This window comes from Hydra vulgaris, chromosome 13, assembly GCF_038396675.1.
Source record: "Hydra vulgaris chromosome 13, alternate assembly HydraT2T_AEP".
Lineage (NCBI taxonomy): Eukaryota > Metazoa > Cnidaria > Hydrozoa > Anthoathecata > Hydridae > Hydra > Hydra vulgaris.
This window is the reverse complement of record NC_088932.1, coordinates 36673030-36693006: the sequence shown is the minus strand read 5'-3', so window position 1 is coordinate 36693006 and position 19977 is coordinate 36673030. Positions and strand designations below refer to the sequence as shown.

Below are 19977 nucleotides of genomic sequence, written 5' to 3'. Positions count from 1 at the left end.
CTTCGTAAAAGCCGTAAAATTCTGGCATTCCTACGTATAACGTATAGTGTTTTTTATTGAGTGTCGTTAATTAAAAAGTTGTTTTAGCAAGTTAAAAAGTTACAAGAGGATCTTGGAAATCGTCAAAAATGTTTTGTTAAAAATTAAATACTATTTAGCATTTTTTTTACATTTATAATTTAAAAATGAAAATAAAAATAACAGAAGACAATATATGTAACTAATCGTTTAAACCTTTTAAAACTGTATTTAAAAGTGATGTACGCAATTAAAATAGATCAAAGTTTCAATGAATAAATTTATTAATTCATTCATTGAAAAAATTGCAAACAATTGTCTTTTGTTCTTGTTTTCTCTCTACAGTATTAAACAAAGGCGATAAGCGATTTAAAAATGAAAACTGACGAAGATTGCTCAAAATGAAACAAGTTGAATAATTAGAATTAAACATTTTTAAAATATAAAAATATTCCTGAAATATAAAATAGAAAAATATTCCTATGAATAACCTAGGAAAAATAGAAAATTTTTATTGAAACTTAATTGTTTCTAAAAAATTGTATCTACTTTTTTAAATGTCAGAATGTAATGAGCTCTTTTTTCTTTTTTGGCAGCACCTAAATTCCCAATTTCGCTAAAACGCTGTATGAATTTTTTTGCTGGCTAACACCCTGTATATATATATATATATATATATATATATATATATATATATATATATATATATATATATATATATATATATATATATATATATATATATACAGTATTGTGAAAAAGTTAAGAACCACTAAATAAAACTTTTTTTTTTTTTTTCAAATAAATTTAATTAATTTTTATTCTATAGATAATGAAAGTCTTTTTTTTTCAAACATTAAATATAGCACCAGAAAAAAGAAGAAAATTTTTTTTTTAAAGTTAGTTAATAGAACCTATAAAAAATAAGGATTAAATATTATGTGTTAATTTTTTCTTATTTTTTTTTGTGAAAAAGTTAAGAACCACAAAGAATTTTTTGTGCTAAATGCGGCGGAAACGTCTTTTTAAATTTATTTTTCCCTTTTTTTTAAAATATTCTTTTAATGACCTGAGTTATTACCAAAGAACCAATAAAAACATTTGAAAAAAATTACTTTTTTTAAATACTTTTAAAAAAAGTATTTAATTTCAAACAAAAACAAATTCTTTCCTTTTGAAAAAATGAGCAGAAAAGCTATTACCTATGAAGATCGTGTAAAAGTGGTGCATTTTCACCAGGAAGGTAAATCCGCTCACGAAATTTGGAAGAATAGTAAAGCGATCACATAGTTCGGTGCTAACAATCATCAAAAGATTCAAAGAGACGAAATCTTACGTTGATCGCCATCGTTCTGGAAGACCGCGTTTGACGACACCCAATGATGATCGCCTTTTAATCAGGTTGGCAAAGAAAAATCGAACCATGCCGTTGCATGAATTAGGAAGGGAATGGAAGCTTTCAAATGGACGTCAAGCCTCGGCATCACTTGTGCGTAGGAAACTATTAGCTAACAATATGTTATGGAAAAAAGCTGTTCTAAAACCGCGACTTACCAAACGACATATAAAAAAGCGAAAAGAATTTTGCCAAAGCGTCAAAGAATGGTCTAAACAAAAATGGAGGACGGTAATGTTCAGTGATGAGATGAATATCGAGGTTGATAACCAAAAAAACCGAATTATGATTCGCAGGCAGCCTTCAGAAAAATATAATCACGATTGTATCGTTCAAAGAACAAAACAAGGTAGCGGGTCAGTTGGAATATGGTGCTGCATGACATATTATGGTCTCGGTATGTTTAAATTATTTGATGGTCGACTCAACTCTACTTATTATGTCGATATTTTAAATAACAACTTGTTACCGTCAATTGATGCACTTGAGCAAAGCGTTCGGTTCATTTTTCAGCAAGACAATGCACCATGTCACAGGGCTAAAATTGCCTCTGAATGGTTCGAAAGTAAAAATATTGAGCGTCTAACTTGGCCACCAAATAGCCCAGATCTAAATTGCGTTGAAAATCTTTGGAGTTGGCTTGATAAAGAGATTGCCAAGAAAGCACCTAGGAGCCTTGAGGAGTTGCGCAATATTTTACCAGCAATACTTGGAAATGTTCCCAAACATATTTTAGAGAATTTAATAGACTCAATGCCAAATCGTATAAATGAGTGCTTAAAAATTCATGGTAGAATTATGCGGTATTAGATGGTAAAAATTATCGTTTTTTATTCTGTGGTTCTTAACTTTTTCACAATTTTTTTAAAATAAAAATTACCTATAAAACTTTAAATACATTTTTTATATTTGTTTAAAAGTTTTTATCACTATTATTATTTTTTATTTTGTTTGTCTATTTTCTAAAATTTACTATTATTATTCTTTTTACCAGAAAAATATATTCGGTTAAAAAAAAATTTAAAAATAAAAATAAATTATGATTTGTTTTTTTTGTGGTTCTTAACTTTTTCACAATACTGTTTATATATATATATATATATATATATATATATATATATATATATATATATATATATATATATATATATATATATACATATTTATATACATATATTTATATATATATATATATATTTATATATATATATATATATATATATATATACATATATATATACATATTTATATACATACATACATATATATATATATATAATTAGTAAAAAACACTTATCTAACTTTTATCTTCAACTCGGAGTTTCACCATTGCTGGATCATCAGGAAGAGTTACTGATGATCCAGCAATGGTGAAACTCCGAGTTGAAGATAAAAGTTAGATAAGTGTTTTTTACTAATTAATTATTGCTCTGTTCTTTAAGAACATTGAGCACTCTATTTGTAAAATACACTAACATAATTTACATATATATATATATATATACATATGTATATAAATGTATATATATATATATATATATATATATATATATATATATATATATATATATATATATATATATATATATATATATATATATATATATATATATATACATATAAATAAGAAGAAAATCACTTAACAAAAAATTTATCTTATTTAACACTGTTCATTTATTTAACAAGTTCATGAGAAAGATGATGATGAACCTACAGAAAGAAAAACAGCCTGTCAAAGATAATATCAGATAAATGATTTTACTAATTTATTACTGCTGTGTTCTTTAAGAATATTAAGCACTCTCTTTGTAGATTACACTGACATAAATTTTTTTGTGGAGGTCTACTTTTTCATAGCAAAAAAAAACTATTTCTTTGCGTTCAGACCAGATAAAATGTCATGTCGTTTATGATATATATTTACATAATGAAATATAATATAATGTTAATAAATTTATACAATTTAAACATTTTCAAAATTTAGATTAAATCATCATGTCAAATAAATGTTGTGTGTATGCTTGTCACACCAACTATCAAAGTGAAAAAACAAAATATCTAATGAAGTTAATAAAATATTAGTGTATCAGTTTTTAAATTATAACGTTGAGTGTGAAAAATGGATAAAGGCTATTCCCAACTCTAATTTGGTTGTTACCAGGTATATTGTTATCTGTGAGTTACACTGGCCTCCAAATTTTAATACAGTTATAGTGAGTGGAGGAAAACTTTGACCAAAAAATGCTCCTTCTGTATGGCTGGGAATAGCATTATCTCAGATTCTAACTGTTAATCCAATTGAAAGAACTACCAAAAGATCTTTAAGTGGCATTAGAAGTACATTAAATGATGAGCTAGACAAATTTCTTAAAAGGGATAACGCTATTTTTTGTGACATTAAAAACAAGTTTATCAATAGCAGTGATCACCAATATCTGGTTATATTGTTTATGGTTGATCGCTGTTGTTGTACAATCTCTGCAATATTTTAATGGAATACCTCTTTTTGTACTTGAAAAATATGAAAATCTTACCTTCGAAATATTTCATTATGAGATTAAGTGTCACATTTTTAACTTAACAGTGAATTGAATCATATTATGATTCAATTCACTGTTAAGTTAAAAAAATGAATCTCATCAAACTTAGACCAGGTGTCAACATTTATGATTATCATAAATGTTGACACCTGGTCTAAGTTTGATGAGATTCATTTTTTTTAACCTCCTTGAAAATGGACAATAAAAAAGTAGCTATGCAACATATTTCAGTGATAGGATCAAAAACAATTGGAGATAAACTTTATACACCTGAGATAGTTATACGCTCTTTTGTATATTTTTCAACATCAAGGGCATTATATAATCGTTTAAGAAATGATTATCAACTTCCGCCTATTTTAACACTCACTCGAATTACTTTAAAAATTTCTAATATTAATAAAAACAAATTTATTAATTCAACTTTTTTTTTTGTTAATTCAAGGCCGAGTAGGCCACTACAGATGAGGAGGCTACTTAATTGTGCTCTACCACGACACTACTATCGCATTTTAACTAACTTTTAACTCTCTTCATGGATAAGCAGAAATTATGTATCATACTACATGATGAAATATGTGTTAAAAAAAGTTTACTTTACCATAGTGGAACTATTTTGGTAGATCAGAGAATAACCCAGTAGAATTATCCAAAGCATTGCTAGGGATTATGGCTCTTTGTTTAAACGGGGGTCCAAAGGTGTTAACTAAAATGATACCAATATCAAAACTACGATCTGATTTTTTGTTTGAACAGATTATTCGCAATATTTTCAAGATTTTGTTTCGAAGTTATTGAGGTGTGACAATATATCAACATAATTAAAAACTTGATCAAAAAAAAGCTTGCCTAACTAAAGTTATTTCTTAAATTAATCAAATAATTTGAGTTGATTAAAAACAACTATTAACAAATTTTATTATAGTCAAAGAGAAGAAATTAATACCTTGGTAATTTTGAGCATTTTCTTTAAATATTGACGATAATTCAATAGACTGATCGATAAACGAAGGATCTTTAGGAGTTGAAGGTAAAGGTGGATCAACAAGATCATTGCTATCAAAACTTGATGATGAAGAAACAAAAGAAGACATTCGAAAAGTAGTTTCTTTTGGTGGTAAGGATGTTTCATCTAAAATATTTTTCATTTCTGATGCTTCATTACTAGAAAAAAAAATTCAAGTCATAACATAGACCTAAATCAAATAATATATATATATATACTTTTAATATAGAAATATGTATAAAATATGTCCGTGTCATAACATTAAACTGATCTTATATTGGGGAAGGTAATGGTTTTTACCCGTAGTAAAAGTAAAATAGCAACAATAACAACAACAAAAACTGTACAGCGCTCAAATTAAGCGTATCGCGATCGCGATTACTTTTCGCACCTTCGCGATTAGTTTTTTCTGCAGTGACTTCTGCAACGATAATTTTTTTTTAAAAGCGGAGCATAAAGTAAAAGAAAGAAAAATAAAAGATTTAGAAAATCAACTAGCAAAAATGTTCAAATGCAGGAAAAAGACTGATTGTTTAAGGAAGAAAAAATTTATAAAAAATAAACGATTAAATACCTATTTGAATCAAGAAATAAAAGATTTTGATTGAAAAAAGAAATAAAAGTTAATTGATTGAAAAGTCACTTTATTAACTCGAATTCTCAAGGGCTTTATTCTGATTTAGCTCATTCATTATGGAAAAATTTAATGATATTTTTATAAGTTTATTTTGCAAAGAATAGTGAAAGGCAATATAGACTCTAAATAGTTATTAAAAAAAAACTTCAAAGTTTGTTAGTATACTTGCTAATTTCAAATTAATAGCAATAAAAGGATGCAAATAAGGACCACAGATGCAGATTATCTACAGTTAAAAAGTGGGAAAAACATTTTAATTGCGAGTTAGAATATGATTTAAATGGAAATGAAGTTTTAAGATTAAGATGCAGTTTATGTAAACTATTTGAAAAACGGATAAGTCAAACAAAATTGTTTTCCATGACCAGGATCAAACCAGGAACAGTATCAATAAAAAAAGATTTACTGGCATCGCACTTAAGCAGTGCGCAACATAAAGAGGCCACGCGAATTCATCAACAAACAACATTAGGTTCAGTTTCATTATCTAACCATGTTATTCATAATACTCCAATTGGGTGTGGTTTACGTAAAATGGCCATAAAAAACGCTGACTTGTTACCGAAAAAGTTTAGTATTGTGTATTACTTGACAAAACTTAAATCAAAAATCAAAAAAAGTATTAGATTGTAAAAGATTCTATTATTTAGACACATTTTTTTCATTCACTTTATTTTATTGAATAAAAAAAGTGAATACTAACTTTTATTAAAAAATACATTGAATGAAAAAGCAATAGATAGAAATATCATGGGAATTTAATAAGGTTACTTAGATAAGAAAACTTACTTATTAAGAACTTAATTATCATTCTTGTTTGAGGCCTGAAATGAAATACTATTTGTTTTTTTTTACATACTATTTTGGGGCATGGTGATTAGACTAAATTTGTCTTCTCCTAGCTCCGGTCATGAAATTATTTTTTACAAGTTACAACTGTAAATTTTTTATTGGCAAAAGTGTAATTAAATAAATATTACTTCTAAATGTGAAATTTCAGTTTTGATTAAATCAGCAACTACCATATTAAAGTCAACAACTACCAAACAAGTTAAACTTATCATTATAAAAGGCTTACGCTAGATATTAGGCGAGGTCTTGATTTAAAAAAATATATATAATTCTCAAGTTTGCGAGATAAAATCTCCACCTAGCTTAATTGGCAATACGTTGTCTAACTGTAAACTTATTGTCTTAAAATCTCATCAATATATCAAATAAGATCATTTGTTTGAACTTTGGATAAGAATCAGAGCAGAAGTACAATGTATGCTTAAAGAAAAAATTTATATTGCACCATATATTGCTATAGCAGGAGTTTTTTTTTTAGAGCAATCATGATTGAACAATAAACACACCATGATTGAACAATTGCAAACACTGTTGCTTTTTTTTCAAAAATGCTTCAAAAATCTGAGTTTAAACGCTCTTCTGAAAAACAAACTTCTTGGTGTAGATCTTAAATGACAAAACACTAAAACATTTTGTGTATTTTGATGAGTCATAAAACCATGCTAATATACAATAAAATGAAAATCTAAACTATTGATATTTATAAGGTTAAAAAAAACTTTTAAAAAGTATATGGGAGGACCTCTGATACAATCCTCTATCTGTGCATCCTCCAAAGCTATTCCATTAGTATGGCATTGCATAAAAGTTTAAATGAATTAAGCCAGTTAGCTGACACAAATAACCATTCTAGCATGTTATTTTGTAAAAATATGCTAAAATGGCTAAATATTTTCAGCTTGAAAAGTACTTTCCTTGTACTTTTCCTACTTAATGTCTGTTAATAGTCAATAACATAATTTACAATAAAATAATTTATGATATAATTTATGCTAACAAAAAAAAAGTACAAAAAATTCCTTTACATACCAATCGTATGGCAAAAAGCTATACTTTGGTTCTGCCTAAAATAAAACATAAAAACTTGTTTGTGACATTATTAAAGAGTGAAAACTAATAAAAAAAAAAATCTTTGTTTATGCTTAAACTTGACAAAAACTAAAGAAGAAAAAAGCCTTTCATTGGCAAACTAAGAATTAATGGTAGCATCATCAGCGAACAATGACACCTTAGATGTAAGAATATCTGGAAGATCGTTAATGTAAACTGAAGAGAGTACAGGGCTAAGGATAGAATCTTGAGGAACACTTGAATTTAGAGGATATGAAGAAGAATGCTGTCTACCAAGGACAACTTTTATACTGCAATTGGAAAGGAAGGACTCAATAATCTTATAGATTATACCTGATACACCATAAGAAGAAAGCTAATGGAGAAGACCAGTATGACAAACTTTATCAAAAGCTTTAGAAGTGTCGAGAGTGATAACCTTAACCTCTCCACCTCTATCTAATGTACAATAAAATCTATAGGTTATTAGTGTTAGCAAATCAGCTGTAGAATGAGAAAATTAGAATCCATATTGATTATCAGAAAGTAAGTTATTAGATCCAAAATGAGAGATTAAGTGTTTGTTAATTAAAGATTCAAAAACCTAGCTTACGATAGGAAGAAGACTAATGGGATGGTAGTTAGACGAATCAGGAAAAATGAGGCCAGCAAATTATTGTCGACCTCAATCTTTTGAAATAAAGTTTTTAAATTAAATTAAAATAAAAAAAGAAAGGATTTTGTAATTCGATCTAAACTTTTTCGGTTTTAAAATTCGGTTCTAAAACTTTCGGCGCAAGAAAGGATTTTGTAATTCGATCCTGCAATGAAAGTATACTTTTCGGTTCTAAATTTTTCTGTTGTGAAATATTTTGGTGATATTTTCGTGGATAAATATTTTCCGCTCTATCATGTGACACGTATATAAATATATATACATATATATATATATATATATATAAATATATATTCATATATATATAAAAATATATATACATATATTTATAAAAATTTATATACATATATATATAAAAATATATATATATATATATATATATATATATATATATATATATATATATATATATACTGAAAAAAAACAAAAAATTTTATATAAATACTGTGTTTAAAATATATATGGTGGATCTAAAAATGGTTAATGGTCCATCAGTTGATCCAGCCAGAAACATGGAAAATGTTTCCATCAAACTTTTGGATGAATGGTTGTTTGAATTAAAACAATGTGTGGTTGAACTTAAATCTGAAGTTGAATGTCTACGTAGTGAAAATGCAACGAAGGATAATATTATAAGCGAACTAAATGATAAAACTTCCAAACTAGAAAATTTAACAGCAAAATGTACCACTCAATCAACACAACCTTTATATCTAGATATTGCCTCATCATTTAACAAACCTGGTTCCCCCCAAAATCTTGCAATTATAAAGCAGTATCAGAAAACTCAAAAATTAGTGAAAATAAGTCCAAAAAAGCCATATTTATTGGCATCTCGTCAAACAAAAGTAATCTACTTGAAAAAAAAGAAGAAGAAACTAAGACAGTTCAAGATACTTTGCATTCACTAAGTCTCAATGCCAATGCCAAAGTATTTAGTTCAAACCGAAAAAGAAATGTAAAAACACAGCTGCAAATAACAGTTATAGTTGAATTTGAAAATAACGATGCACGCAACCAAGTAATTGCTAAATGCCTTTGAAAAGGTATATTTAAAAACATCCACATTCGACCTGAAAGAACTATAGCTGAAAGATCTACACAAAAATGGTATTCTTGATCAGCCCTTTAGATTTGTCATTTGCGGTGACCAGGTCCACTGCGTTGATGTCTCACAGACCCATTTATTTAATGTAAAGAAAAACATCCATTCATTGATACCAAAACAGCAGCTAATGCTCGAAAACCTCAACAACTACAAAACTTTTAGCAAAAATTCTACAGTAAACAATAAAAAGCAACCTTTTATAAATTCTATCAATAATAATAATAACTTCCTAAATGATAATCACTTGCTCAGACTTAAATATCTTTATACCAATTCTACATCTTTAATCAAAGAAAAGTTACTTGAACTATCTGATATTGCTCTCTCAACATCTATAGACATTATATTTATTACCAAAACATGGTTTAATGAAATATCATCTCCGAGTATAAAAAGTTATGATCTTTTCAGACATGAATGAAATGGTCATGGAGGAGTTGCTATTTATTCAAGAACTTGCCTAAGCGTAATTGAATTAAGTTTTTCTCAAATTCATTCTTGCTTTACTTTTGAAAATTCTGAATAACTATGACTTTCACTTCCAATCAGTAAAAGTAACAAGTTGCTGACCCACCAAAAATGATGGAGAAAACTGCTAAAGAAATTAATAATTGTATAACTTTAGCTAAAAAAATCTATTGATAGTAACCGTTTTTTGGGACTATTACTCACAGGCGATTTTAACATAACATTGTTTGGAATGATGACTATTCAACAAACTTCAAAGGACCAAGCAAACCAATTATAGCAAATTTATTGACACACACAATAATTCGTTTTTGTATCAATGCATACGCTCACCAACATTTATGCTTAAGAAAGATAAATGCATTAACACATTGGATCTTGTTATAACAGACTCTCCAGACAAAATAATTAAAATAGCCTTTGATCTGCCTCTTGGATGTACAATACAAGGTCACTTACTGCTCAAATGGAATCTCATCATTGAAAAATCAAATTACTCAACCTCATTTATTTTCTCAAAATTATGATATAAAAAAGGTAACTATGCAAAACTAAATGAAGCTTTTAATAGTTATGATTGGATTGCTATATTTAAAAATTTAAGTATCAATGATTCCTACAAAAAATGGACAGATATATTATAAACTATGTGTTAAATTCATACCTCCTATATCAAAACACACACAAAAAAAGCATCAACCTTGGATCACAATTGACATTATTAAGTTAAGTAAAACAAAAAAACAACTATGGTACAAAAATAGAAATACAAAGTGGAAAGTTCCATATCTAGTCAATCTTTATTACACAGTTCCTAATCAAATCAAAAAGTATACTTGTTCAGCAATTAGAATGTTTGAAGAAGATTTAGCAAACAATAAATGCAATCCAAAAAGGCTTTTCAACTATATTAATTCTAAACGTGCGTCATCAAGCCCTATTAATGCATTGATCACTGAATTAGATATTAGCATAAAGAAAGTGGATATAGCAAATGTACTAAATTTGCAATTTCAATCCGTTTTCACAACGGGAAATGTACACACACTACCGCATTTCCTAAACAGAACATCAAACACAATCAGTTCATTAAAAATAGATCAATCTCTAGTAGAATCACATTTACTCAAGTTAGATCCAAACAAATCATTTGGCACTGACTGCGTAAGTTCATCAGTTCTACAAAAGTGTGTAAAATCATTAGCCAAACCATTATCGCTTATATTTCAACATTCAATTGATTAATCTGAATTATCTGAGTCCTGGTTAGAAGTTAATGTTACTCCATTATATAAGAAAGGCTGCAAAACAGATCCAGCAAATTATCGACCAGTCTCCCTCACTTCTGTTACTTGTAAAATTCTTGAGAAAATAATTAGAGATAAAATCACAGAACATTTATTTCATAATAATCTTATATCTAGCTGTCAACATGAATTTGTCACAAATAAATCAAGTGTCACAAATCTTTTGGAAACTATGGATTTTATAACCTTTGCAAAATCAAATAAAAAATCGACAGTTGTTATATTAGCTTTCGATAAAGTACCGCATAAACCATTATTATTTAAACTGGAAAAATATGGGATTGTTGGTAAACTTTCTTCTTGGATAAACTCTTTCCTTTCAAATCGTCGACAAGATGTTGTTTTAGGAGAAACAATTCCTCAGGGTTATGTTTTAGGACCTACTTTGTTTATTATATACATTAATGATCTGCCTGATAAGATAAACAGCGTTTGTAAAATGTACGCTGATGACACAAAGATACTTGCCATAATTGAAAGCAAAAAAGACTGTGAACGAAGGCAGAGTGATATTAATTGGATTACAGAATGGACAAGAATGTGGCAAATGCAACTCAACAAAAGTAAGTGTAAAGTAATGCATATTCTAGGGAGTTCTAATTTACTAAAATTTGATTACTATATAAATGACCTTAGCACACACCAGAGAATTAAGTTTGAAGTAACAACAACTGAACAAGATTTAGGTATAGTTTTGTCATCTGATCTTAAATTTCATGATCAAGTCACAAAAGCATCATATAAAGCTAATTGAATGCTTGGAATTCTAAAAAAATCCATTTATATCTAGAAATGTTACTATATGGAGTAAACTTTATAAAGTTTATGTGCGACCACATTTAGAGTATGCAGTGTCAATATGGTCGCCTTATTTAAAAAAGATATTAAAATTTTAGAGTAAATTCAAAAACGTGCTTCCAAGATATGACACAATCTTCATAACCTTAATTACTCTATTCGCTGTTCAGCAATTAAATGCTTATCAGTAGAAAAGAGACGCTAACAAGGAGATCTAACTCAAAAAAACAAACTAGAGAATTTAAAAAAAAAAGTAATCTGGCACAAAGAACCTATGAAGGTCTCTCAACGAGCTGACAAACAATTACAATACCGTAGAGAAATCATAAAGAACTGTGCTCAACAGTATCATTTATTTAATAACAGCGTTGCTTCGATTTGGAATACACTACCAGATGATGTTGTCATGCAACAAAGCACAAACTCTTTTAAAAATAGCTTGGACAAATAAAATGAACAAAATTTAAACTTAACAATCTAGCGAAACTGCAAAATGAAAATACAGTCCCGTAGTTACTATAGCTTTCTCATTCTTTGGCATTTAACATTGTTGCCTGCAACAGATAAGATGCTTTACACAAAAAATGACAATAAAACTTTTTTGTGGGTAACTTAAGTTACTAATACTAATACTAATATATATATATATATATATATATATATATATATATATATATATATTTATATATATATATATATATATATATATATATATATATATATATATATATATATATAAAAATAAAACTTAGTAACCGAATCAATTAAATTTATTGACAGGCTCAAGGCTCAAGATAACAAATTTGAATGAGTTAAATAAAGTGAAAAAACCCAATGAAAATAAAATCTTAAGTGTTATAAATATATTCAGCTTTCAATTAAACATCAATGGAGACTTCAAGAACCTGTCTGAGTTGACAAAAGATTCTATGGTTAGGTTCTCACTGTTCTGCAGCAATAAAAATTATGAGTATTGTGGCTTACCAATACCAAAAATAAGTAAATGAGCAAAATTCGTCAAAACTAACTCACTAGCACTGTTCCATGGTGACGTAATTTATATCAAGCAAAGTGCATTATTACATGTGACACATAGATGATGAAATTGGCCTTTTCGCAATACGTAACACAACTGACATTCACAAATCGGACAGCGAAAGGCATTAAATAATATGATCTTTGTTTGTATTTGTGTTGTGCTAAACTTCATACTTGTATGAAGTTTAGCACAGGCTAACCTTATTTGTAAATAAGGTTAGCCTTAGCATAGATTTAGTCATCCTGCATATCGTTTGAGATCAAATGACCTTTGTGATGTGTAGCCTATGTGAGAACTATGCTAGATAATGTGAAACAAGGGCTATTTGCACAAGGTTCATAACTATTTAAAACATTATTTGAGACCTAATATTGTTATAAGCTAGACCATGTTTTACAGCTTATGCCATACCAAGAGCAAATAAAGGGTAGGCAACTGTTTGAAAAACTTTAAGCAATCTTTAGGCATTTAATTTTATTTAAAAAGAGTTTAAAAAGTTTCCATTCGCCTGCTTCCTCATATTACACAATTTTAAGAAAATATCTTTTTAACTGTTTAAACTTTTTCGAACTGGTTAAACGTGTTTGCTAGTTTAATTCTTATGAATCAACTTGACTAGTTTATTAAACAAATTAGGCAGGCTAATCTATCTACGATACACATAAAGAAAACCGAACCAAGTAAGAAATCTTAGAAGTTAGGTCAAGTTTTACAACCCCTAACTAGATTTATTATTTATTCAATGGTACACAAAGGCTGAATTAATTTAAATAATAAATAAATTTTTTGAAAAGGTAATTTAAACTTACAAAAACAGGACTTGAGGGACAACAAATTTTTAATTTTTCAAACCAAGTGTTGTAGGTTTCCTTTTCATCAGTGCAAAGATGCCATACACGTTCATCTGTATGAAGAGTTATAACAAAACGAAAACGAAAATGACCCACAAGAGAAGTAACGCTAGCATTGTGCAGATTTATTTTACCTTAAAAAATTTAGAAATTTCAAGTATTTATATCATGAAATATCGACACATACTGTGAGTGTCGATATTTCATTGACACATACTGTAAAAAAAGATACACTGAACTTAAGTAACAAAGCAGGCTTTGTTATATTTGTTATTATAACATTTAGTGATTAAACATAATCACTAAATGATGTTTCATACATATTACAACATATATTTATGTAATAAGTCTGAAAAACCATAAAATTACCTAAACTGTGAAGTTTTAAATATATAGTAAACTATTTTGAAAGTATTTGGCTTTCATGCCAAAAACCACTAAAAAGAAAAACAAAACAACATATCAATACCTAAAGGTTCTTCGCCATCCTTTTGATGGTTAACTTTTTTATAGTAGTAAATCTCAAAACCTGGTGTAGCATTATATAAAACAAACCAACGGTGTTGCCATCTAGAAACTTGAGTTCTGATTTTATCATTTGGTGGAGATTTAACAAAATAACCATTTGCAATAATCTTTTGTGCGTCGAGTTTCTGGTTTAAATTATAGAGGCTGCTACCTAACAAATGAGACTTTAAAATATATGTCTATAATGTTAAATAAAAATTAACAAAAAAATAAAATTTAATTAAACATAAACACTCTTCTTTTTAAAAAGAAATTATGGTTGCCAGGTGAGATTTTTAAATATAGTGAAAAAATGCATTATTAAAAATAGCATTATAATAATGCAATTTTTTTCAAAACGTCATTTTTTTAAATAATGATTATTTTAACAAGACCACATTTTTAAAATTTTTGTTGTTTTTTTGGTAGGTTTTGACTTCATTTGTTTCAGAATATTAAGTGCAATGTCAAGCAAAGAGTTTAAACTCAAGAAAATGTATTATAAAATGGTGAACTGAAGATTCTCATCTTAAAAAAAGGCTCTGATGATGAAGAATAAGCATTCTGCACCCGTTGCATTTTGGCTATACAAACACAAAAATCGTCTAAAGAGCAGTACAGAGCTACAGACAGACATCTTAACTAAAAATTAAAATAAATAGGCCGCTCACCACTAGGATTACCAGTCTAATTGTCTAAAATAGTTAGGCTTACAATACTTTATATATATATATATATATATATATATATATATATATAAATATATATATATATATATATATATATATATATATATATATATATATATATATATATATATATATATTGAATGCAAGAAGAGAGCTTGAAATTTCAAGTTATACTTCAAATCTGAAGTCTGACTATAGTGTAATGCAATAAACATGAATTCATTCTTGAAAAATTAGATTTCAAGTGGTTTTTTGGAGTTCAGTAAAACCAGCCTTGAAAGCAAACTTGAAATAAAAAAACCAATGACCATTATCATTTTGTAAATATGTGGTAAAAAGTTATAAAGAATTTTTGTCAATTTACTGAGTAAATTTCATGAGTGAATTACTAATGAATCATTAATTTTGTACTATATAAATACATTTAACCAGCACAAAAACTGTTAATAGTATGTCAGTTTTGCTACTGGTTCATTTCAGGTGAGAAAGTATTTATATTATTACTACAATTATATTATCATAACTGCAATTATACCAAATTATATATAAATATATAAATAAATATAGAAAATATAAATAAATACATAAATAGAATAATTCATTTTCAAAATTTAGATTAAATCATCATGTCAAATAAATGTTGTGTGTATGCTTGTCACACCAACTATCAAAGTGAAAAAACAAAATATCTAATGAAGTTAATAAAATATTAGTGTATCAGTTTTTAAATTATAACGTTGAGTGTGAAAAATGGATAAAGGCTATTCCCAACTCTAATTTGGTTGTTACCAGGTATATTGTTATCTGTGAGTTACACTGGCCTCCAAATTTTAATACAGTTATAGTGAGTGGAGGAAAACTTTGACCAAAAAATGCTCCTTCTGTATGGCTGGGAATAGCATTATCTCAGATTCTAACTGTTAATCCAATTGAAAGAACTACCAAAAGATCTTTAAGTGGCATTAGAAGTACATTAAATGATGAGCTAGACAAATTTCTTAAAAGGGATAACGCTATTTTTTGTGACATTAAAAACAAGTTTATCAATAGCAGTGATCACCAATATCTGGTTATATTGTTTATGGTTGATCGCTGTTGTTGTACAATCTCTGCAATATTTTAATGGAATACCTCTTTTTGTACTTGAAAAATATGAAAATCTTACCTTCGAAATATTTCATTATGAGATTAAGTGTCACATTTTTAACTTAACAGTGAATTGAATCATATTATGATTCAATTCACTGTTAAGTTAAAAAAATGAATCTCATCAAACTTAGACCAGGTGTCAACATTTATGATTATCATAAATGTTGACACCTGGTCTAAGTTTGATGAGATTCATTTTTTTTAACCTCCTTGAAAATGGACAATAAAAAAGTAGCTATGCAACATATTTCAGTGATAGGATCAAAAACAATTGGAGATAAACTTTATACACCTGAGATAGTTATACGCTCTTTTGTATATTTTTCAACATCAAGGGCATTATATAATCGTTTAAGAAATGATTATCAACTTCCGCCTATTTTAACACTCACTCGAATTACTTTAAAAATTTCTAATATTAATAAAAACAAATTTATTAATTCAACTTTTTTTTTTGTTAATTCAAGGCCGAGTAGGCCACTACAGATGAGGAGGCTACTTAATTGTGCTCTACCACGACACTACTATCGCATTTTAACTAACTTTTAACTCTCTTCATGGATAAGCAGAAATTATGTATCATACTACATGATGAAATATGTGTTAAAAAAAGTTTACTTTACCATAGTGGAACTATTTTGGTAGATCAGAGAATAACCCAGTAGAATTATCCAAAGCATTGCTAGGGATTATGGCTCTTTGTTTAAACGGGGGTCCAAAGGTGTTAACTAAAATGATACCAATATCAAAACTACGATCTGATTTTTTGTTTGAACAGATTAATTTAAGCAATCAAATAATTGATTCAGTCAGTGCAAATGTAAAAGGTATTTTATGTGGCAACCAGGCTTCTTTTTTTTTTCAAATGCACACATTCGTTCTGGGAAAACCATGATTAACATTAGATGGAAAGTATTTACTTTATGATTTTGTACACCTCATAAAAATATTTGTAACCTTTGTTTAACTGAAAAAACTCAGAAATTAATATTTGACAATAACGCAGTAACCAGGATTGCAAAATGAACTCATTTAAAGCAGCTTTATAATGCAGAATCTAGCTTTCTAAAGTGTACTGACCTGAATGAAACTTCTATTTCTCCTAAACCTGTTGAGCAACAGTGTGTTTTGATGGTTTTTACGAGTATTTTCTGAAAAAATTTACGCTGCTCTTCTGCATAATTCATAGTGATGTTAACAACATTGCTATATTTGCCAAAAATTTTATTATTTGGTGGAAAATGTCAAAGCCATTGGTGCTGATACATGGCATTATGATCCTTTGCAGACTGTTATCAATAATCCTGATGACAAACATTTAAATTTAATAGTACAATTTGGTGATAAGGCACTTATCAACAAATTGTACTATTAAATTTAAATGGCAGGTCCTAAAGGTGAACGTATTAAACAGCTTTCTGAAGATACTGCAAAACTATGTACTTCTTGTTCAATTTACATCAAATCACCTGGAAAAAGAATATAGTATACTTCATCAAGGTTCTGGTGGTACATATTTTCATAGTGTTCAACAAGTTATTAAAGAATTATGTATCAAACATGCATCTTTATGTATCAAACTTGCATCAATACAAATTGTCTGAAGACTGCTGCAAAATTCTTGATAACTTGCAAGATCTGGAATCTTCTATTGCTGATGATGTCAAAATGTCATTTATTCACATTGCTGGTTATGTTACATGAAATGATAAAGTACATACTGATTATGAACTTTTGGATCAAACGTTTTATCATCAGAAAAAATGTCACTTTCTAAACTTTTGGATCATGGTGGATTAAAAATTCCGACTGATAATTTGTACCAATGAACATTTTTTTGTTTTGTAATTTTTCAAAAAATTAAAGATCGTGTTTGCAGAAAATCTTAAAGTAGTATTTTTATGATTACATCAGGCTATTATTTTCTGTATATGAAAAAGCATCATTGTGTAATATTGAGCAACATTTTTTTAAATTTATGTACCACTGTCACTCCACGATCTGGCAAAGAACCTGCATTAAAAGTATTAAAAATCTCTTAGAAGTCTGCTTAATAGTTTACTATTTATAATATATATATTTATACTATTTTATAAAAGATTTACAAAAGTTTTATTTAGTAGTTGTTCTTTTTCAGATTTTGTCAACAATTTTAATTAGAACTTATCTAATATTATTTGTTTGGTTTAATAACATTACTCAATATAAAAAAATATCAACTTTGTATTTTAGATGTTTAAGCCAAAACTAAAGATGAAATTATATAATTATGTAATTGTGTGAAATTTGAAATTTATTTTTTATTTATTACTTAAGTTTATTTATTTATTTTTCTTTTTTTTCATCAAAAAAAATTGTTAGGTTATAGGCAATACTACAGACAATTAAAAATACATTTTAGTTATTAAAATTACGTTTTAACGAATTTATTTTCTTTTTTGCCCTAAAAAAAAAAAAAATATATATATATATATATATATATATATATAAATAAATATATATACATATATATATATATATATATATATATATATATATATATATATATATATATATATATATATATATACATATATTTATATATATATATAGATATATATAAATATACAAATATATGTATATATATATATATATATATACATATATTTATATATATATATATATATATATATATATATATATATATATATATATATATATATATATATATATATATATATATATATATATATATATATATATATATATATATATACAGTGCCGTAACTAGGCAGGTGCAACAGGTGCACTTGCACAGGGCCCGTAGATTAAACTAAAATATAATTTTTATTTACAATTTTTCCAAAAAAAAGTTAGGCTTAGGGGGCCGAAAAATAAAATTTTGCACAGGGCACTAGAAAAGCTAGTTACGGCGCTGTATATATATATATATATATATATATATATATATATATATATATATATATATATATATATATATATATATATATATAGATCTATATATATATATATATATATATATATATATATATATATATATATATTATGTATATATATATATATATATATATATATATATATATATATATATATATATATGTATATATATATATATATGTATATATATATATATATAGAGAGAGAGAGAGAGAGAGAGAGAGAGAGAGAGAGAGAGAGAGAGAGAGAGAGAGAGAGAGAGAGAGAGAGAGAGAGAGAGAGAGCAGCCGTGGCGCAGTGTTCTAGCTCAGAACCCAGAGATCCGATGTTCGATGCCAGTTCCAGCCAAATAAGCGACATTGGTACGGAAGGAGGCGTAAACCTCTTATTAAATGCTTTTCCGCAGTGCTCTGTGATAAGACCGAAAGGACTTCTGGGAGCACCTAAAGTAGCTACAATACATATATATATATATATATATATATATATATATATACACTAGTGGCAATAGGAATGGACACCCCTGTAACTTTTACCATTTTTCTTAGAAAAGTTGACACATCATGCATTTGGTGGATTTAATTATTTATTTTTATATTTAAACCACGTCATCTATTATTTGGCTTATTGGAAATCGCAATTTTTGTTTGTTTATATCTATTTTAAATATAATTACGGAATATTATTGTTAATTGGTGTCAAAAATGAGTTATTGCTCTGCTAATGGGTTTCTCTAGTAAAAGATGAATGTCTCATTATTTTTGTGCTTTTGTGAAAATTAGTCTATTTATTGTAATGACTAATAGTTAATTACGTTATTAATTAACACTTTTATCCATAAATCTTTTAGGCTATAAATACAAGATTATTGTTTTGTAGTCATATAGTTGAGTTTAAACAGTTGCTGGTGAAAAGTCGACCGTGCTCTTGAAGATTTAGTGTGGCGAAA

The 19977-nt window shown here is 27.3% G+C and overlaps 1 protein-coding gene across 1 annotated transcript in view; it reads right to left on the bottom strand.

The window, feature by feature from the left end:
- The window catches only part of LOC136089213 (uncharacterized), a 43581-nt gene that overhangs the window by 15901 nt on the left and 7703 nt on the right, over window positions 1-19977 (bottom strand). Inside the window, exons 2-5 of the mRNA XM_065814963.1 lie at window positions 14216-14425; window positions 13705-13880; window positions 7479-7513; window positions 4901-5118 (exon numbers count right to left, since the gene is read on the bottom strand). Of these exons, the coding sequence (XP_065671035.1) occupies window positions 4901-5118; window positions 7479-7513; window positions 13705-13880; window positions 14216-14425 (639 nt within the window). The remainder of the gene's footprint in view (window positions 1-4900; window positions 5119-7478; window positions 7514-13704; window positions 13881-14215; window positions 14426-19977) is intronic.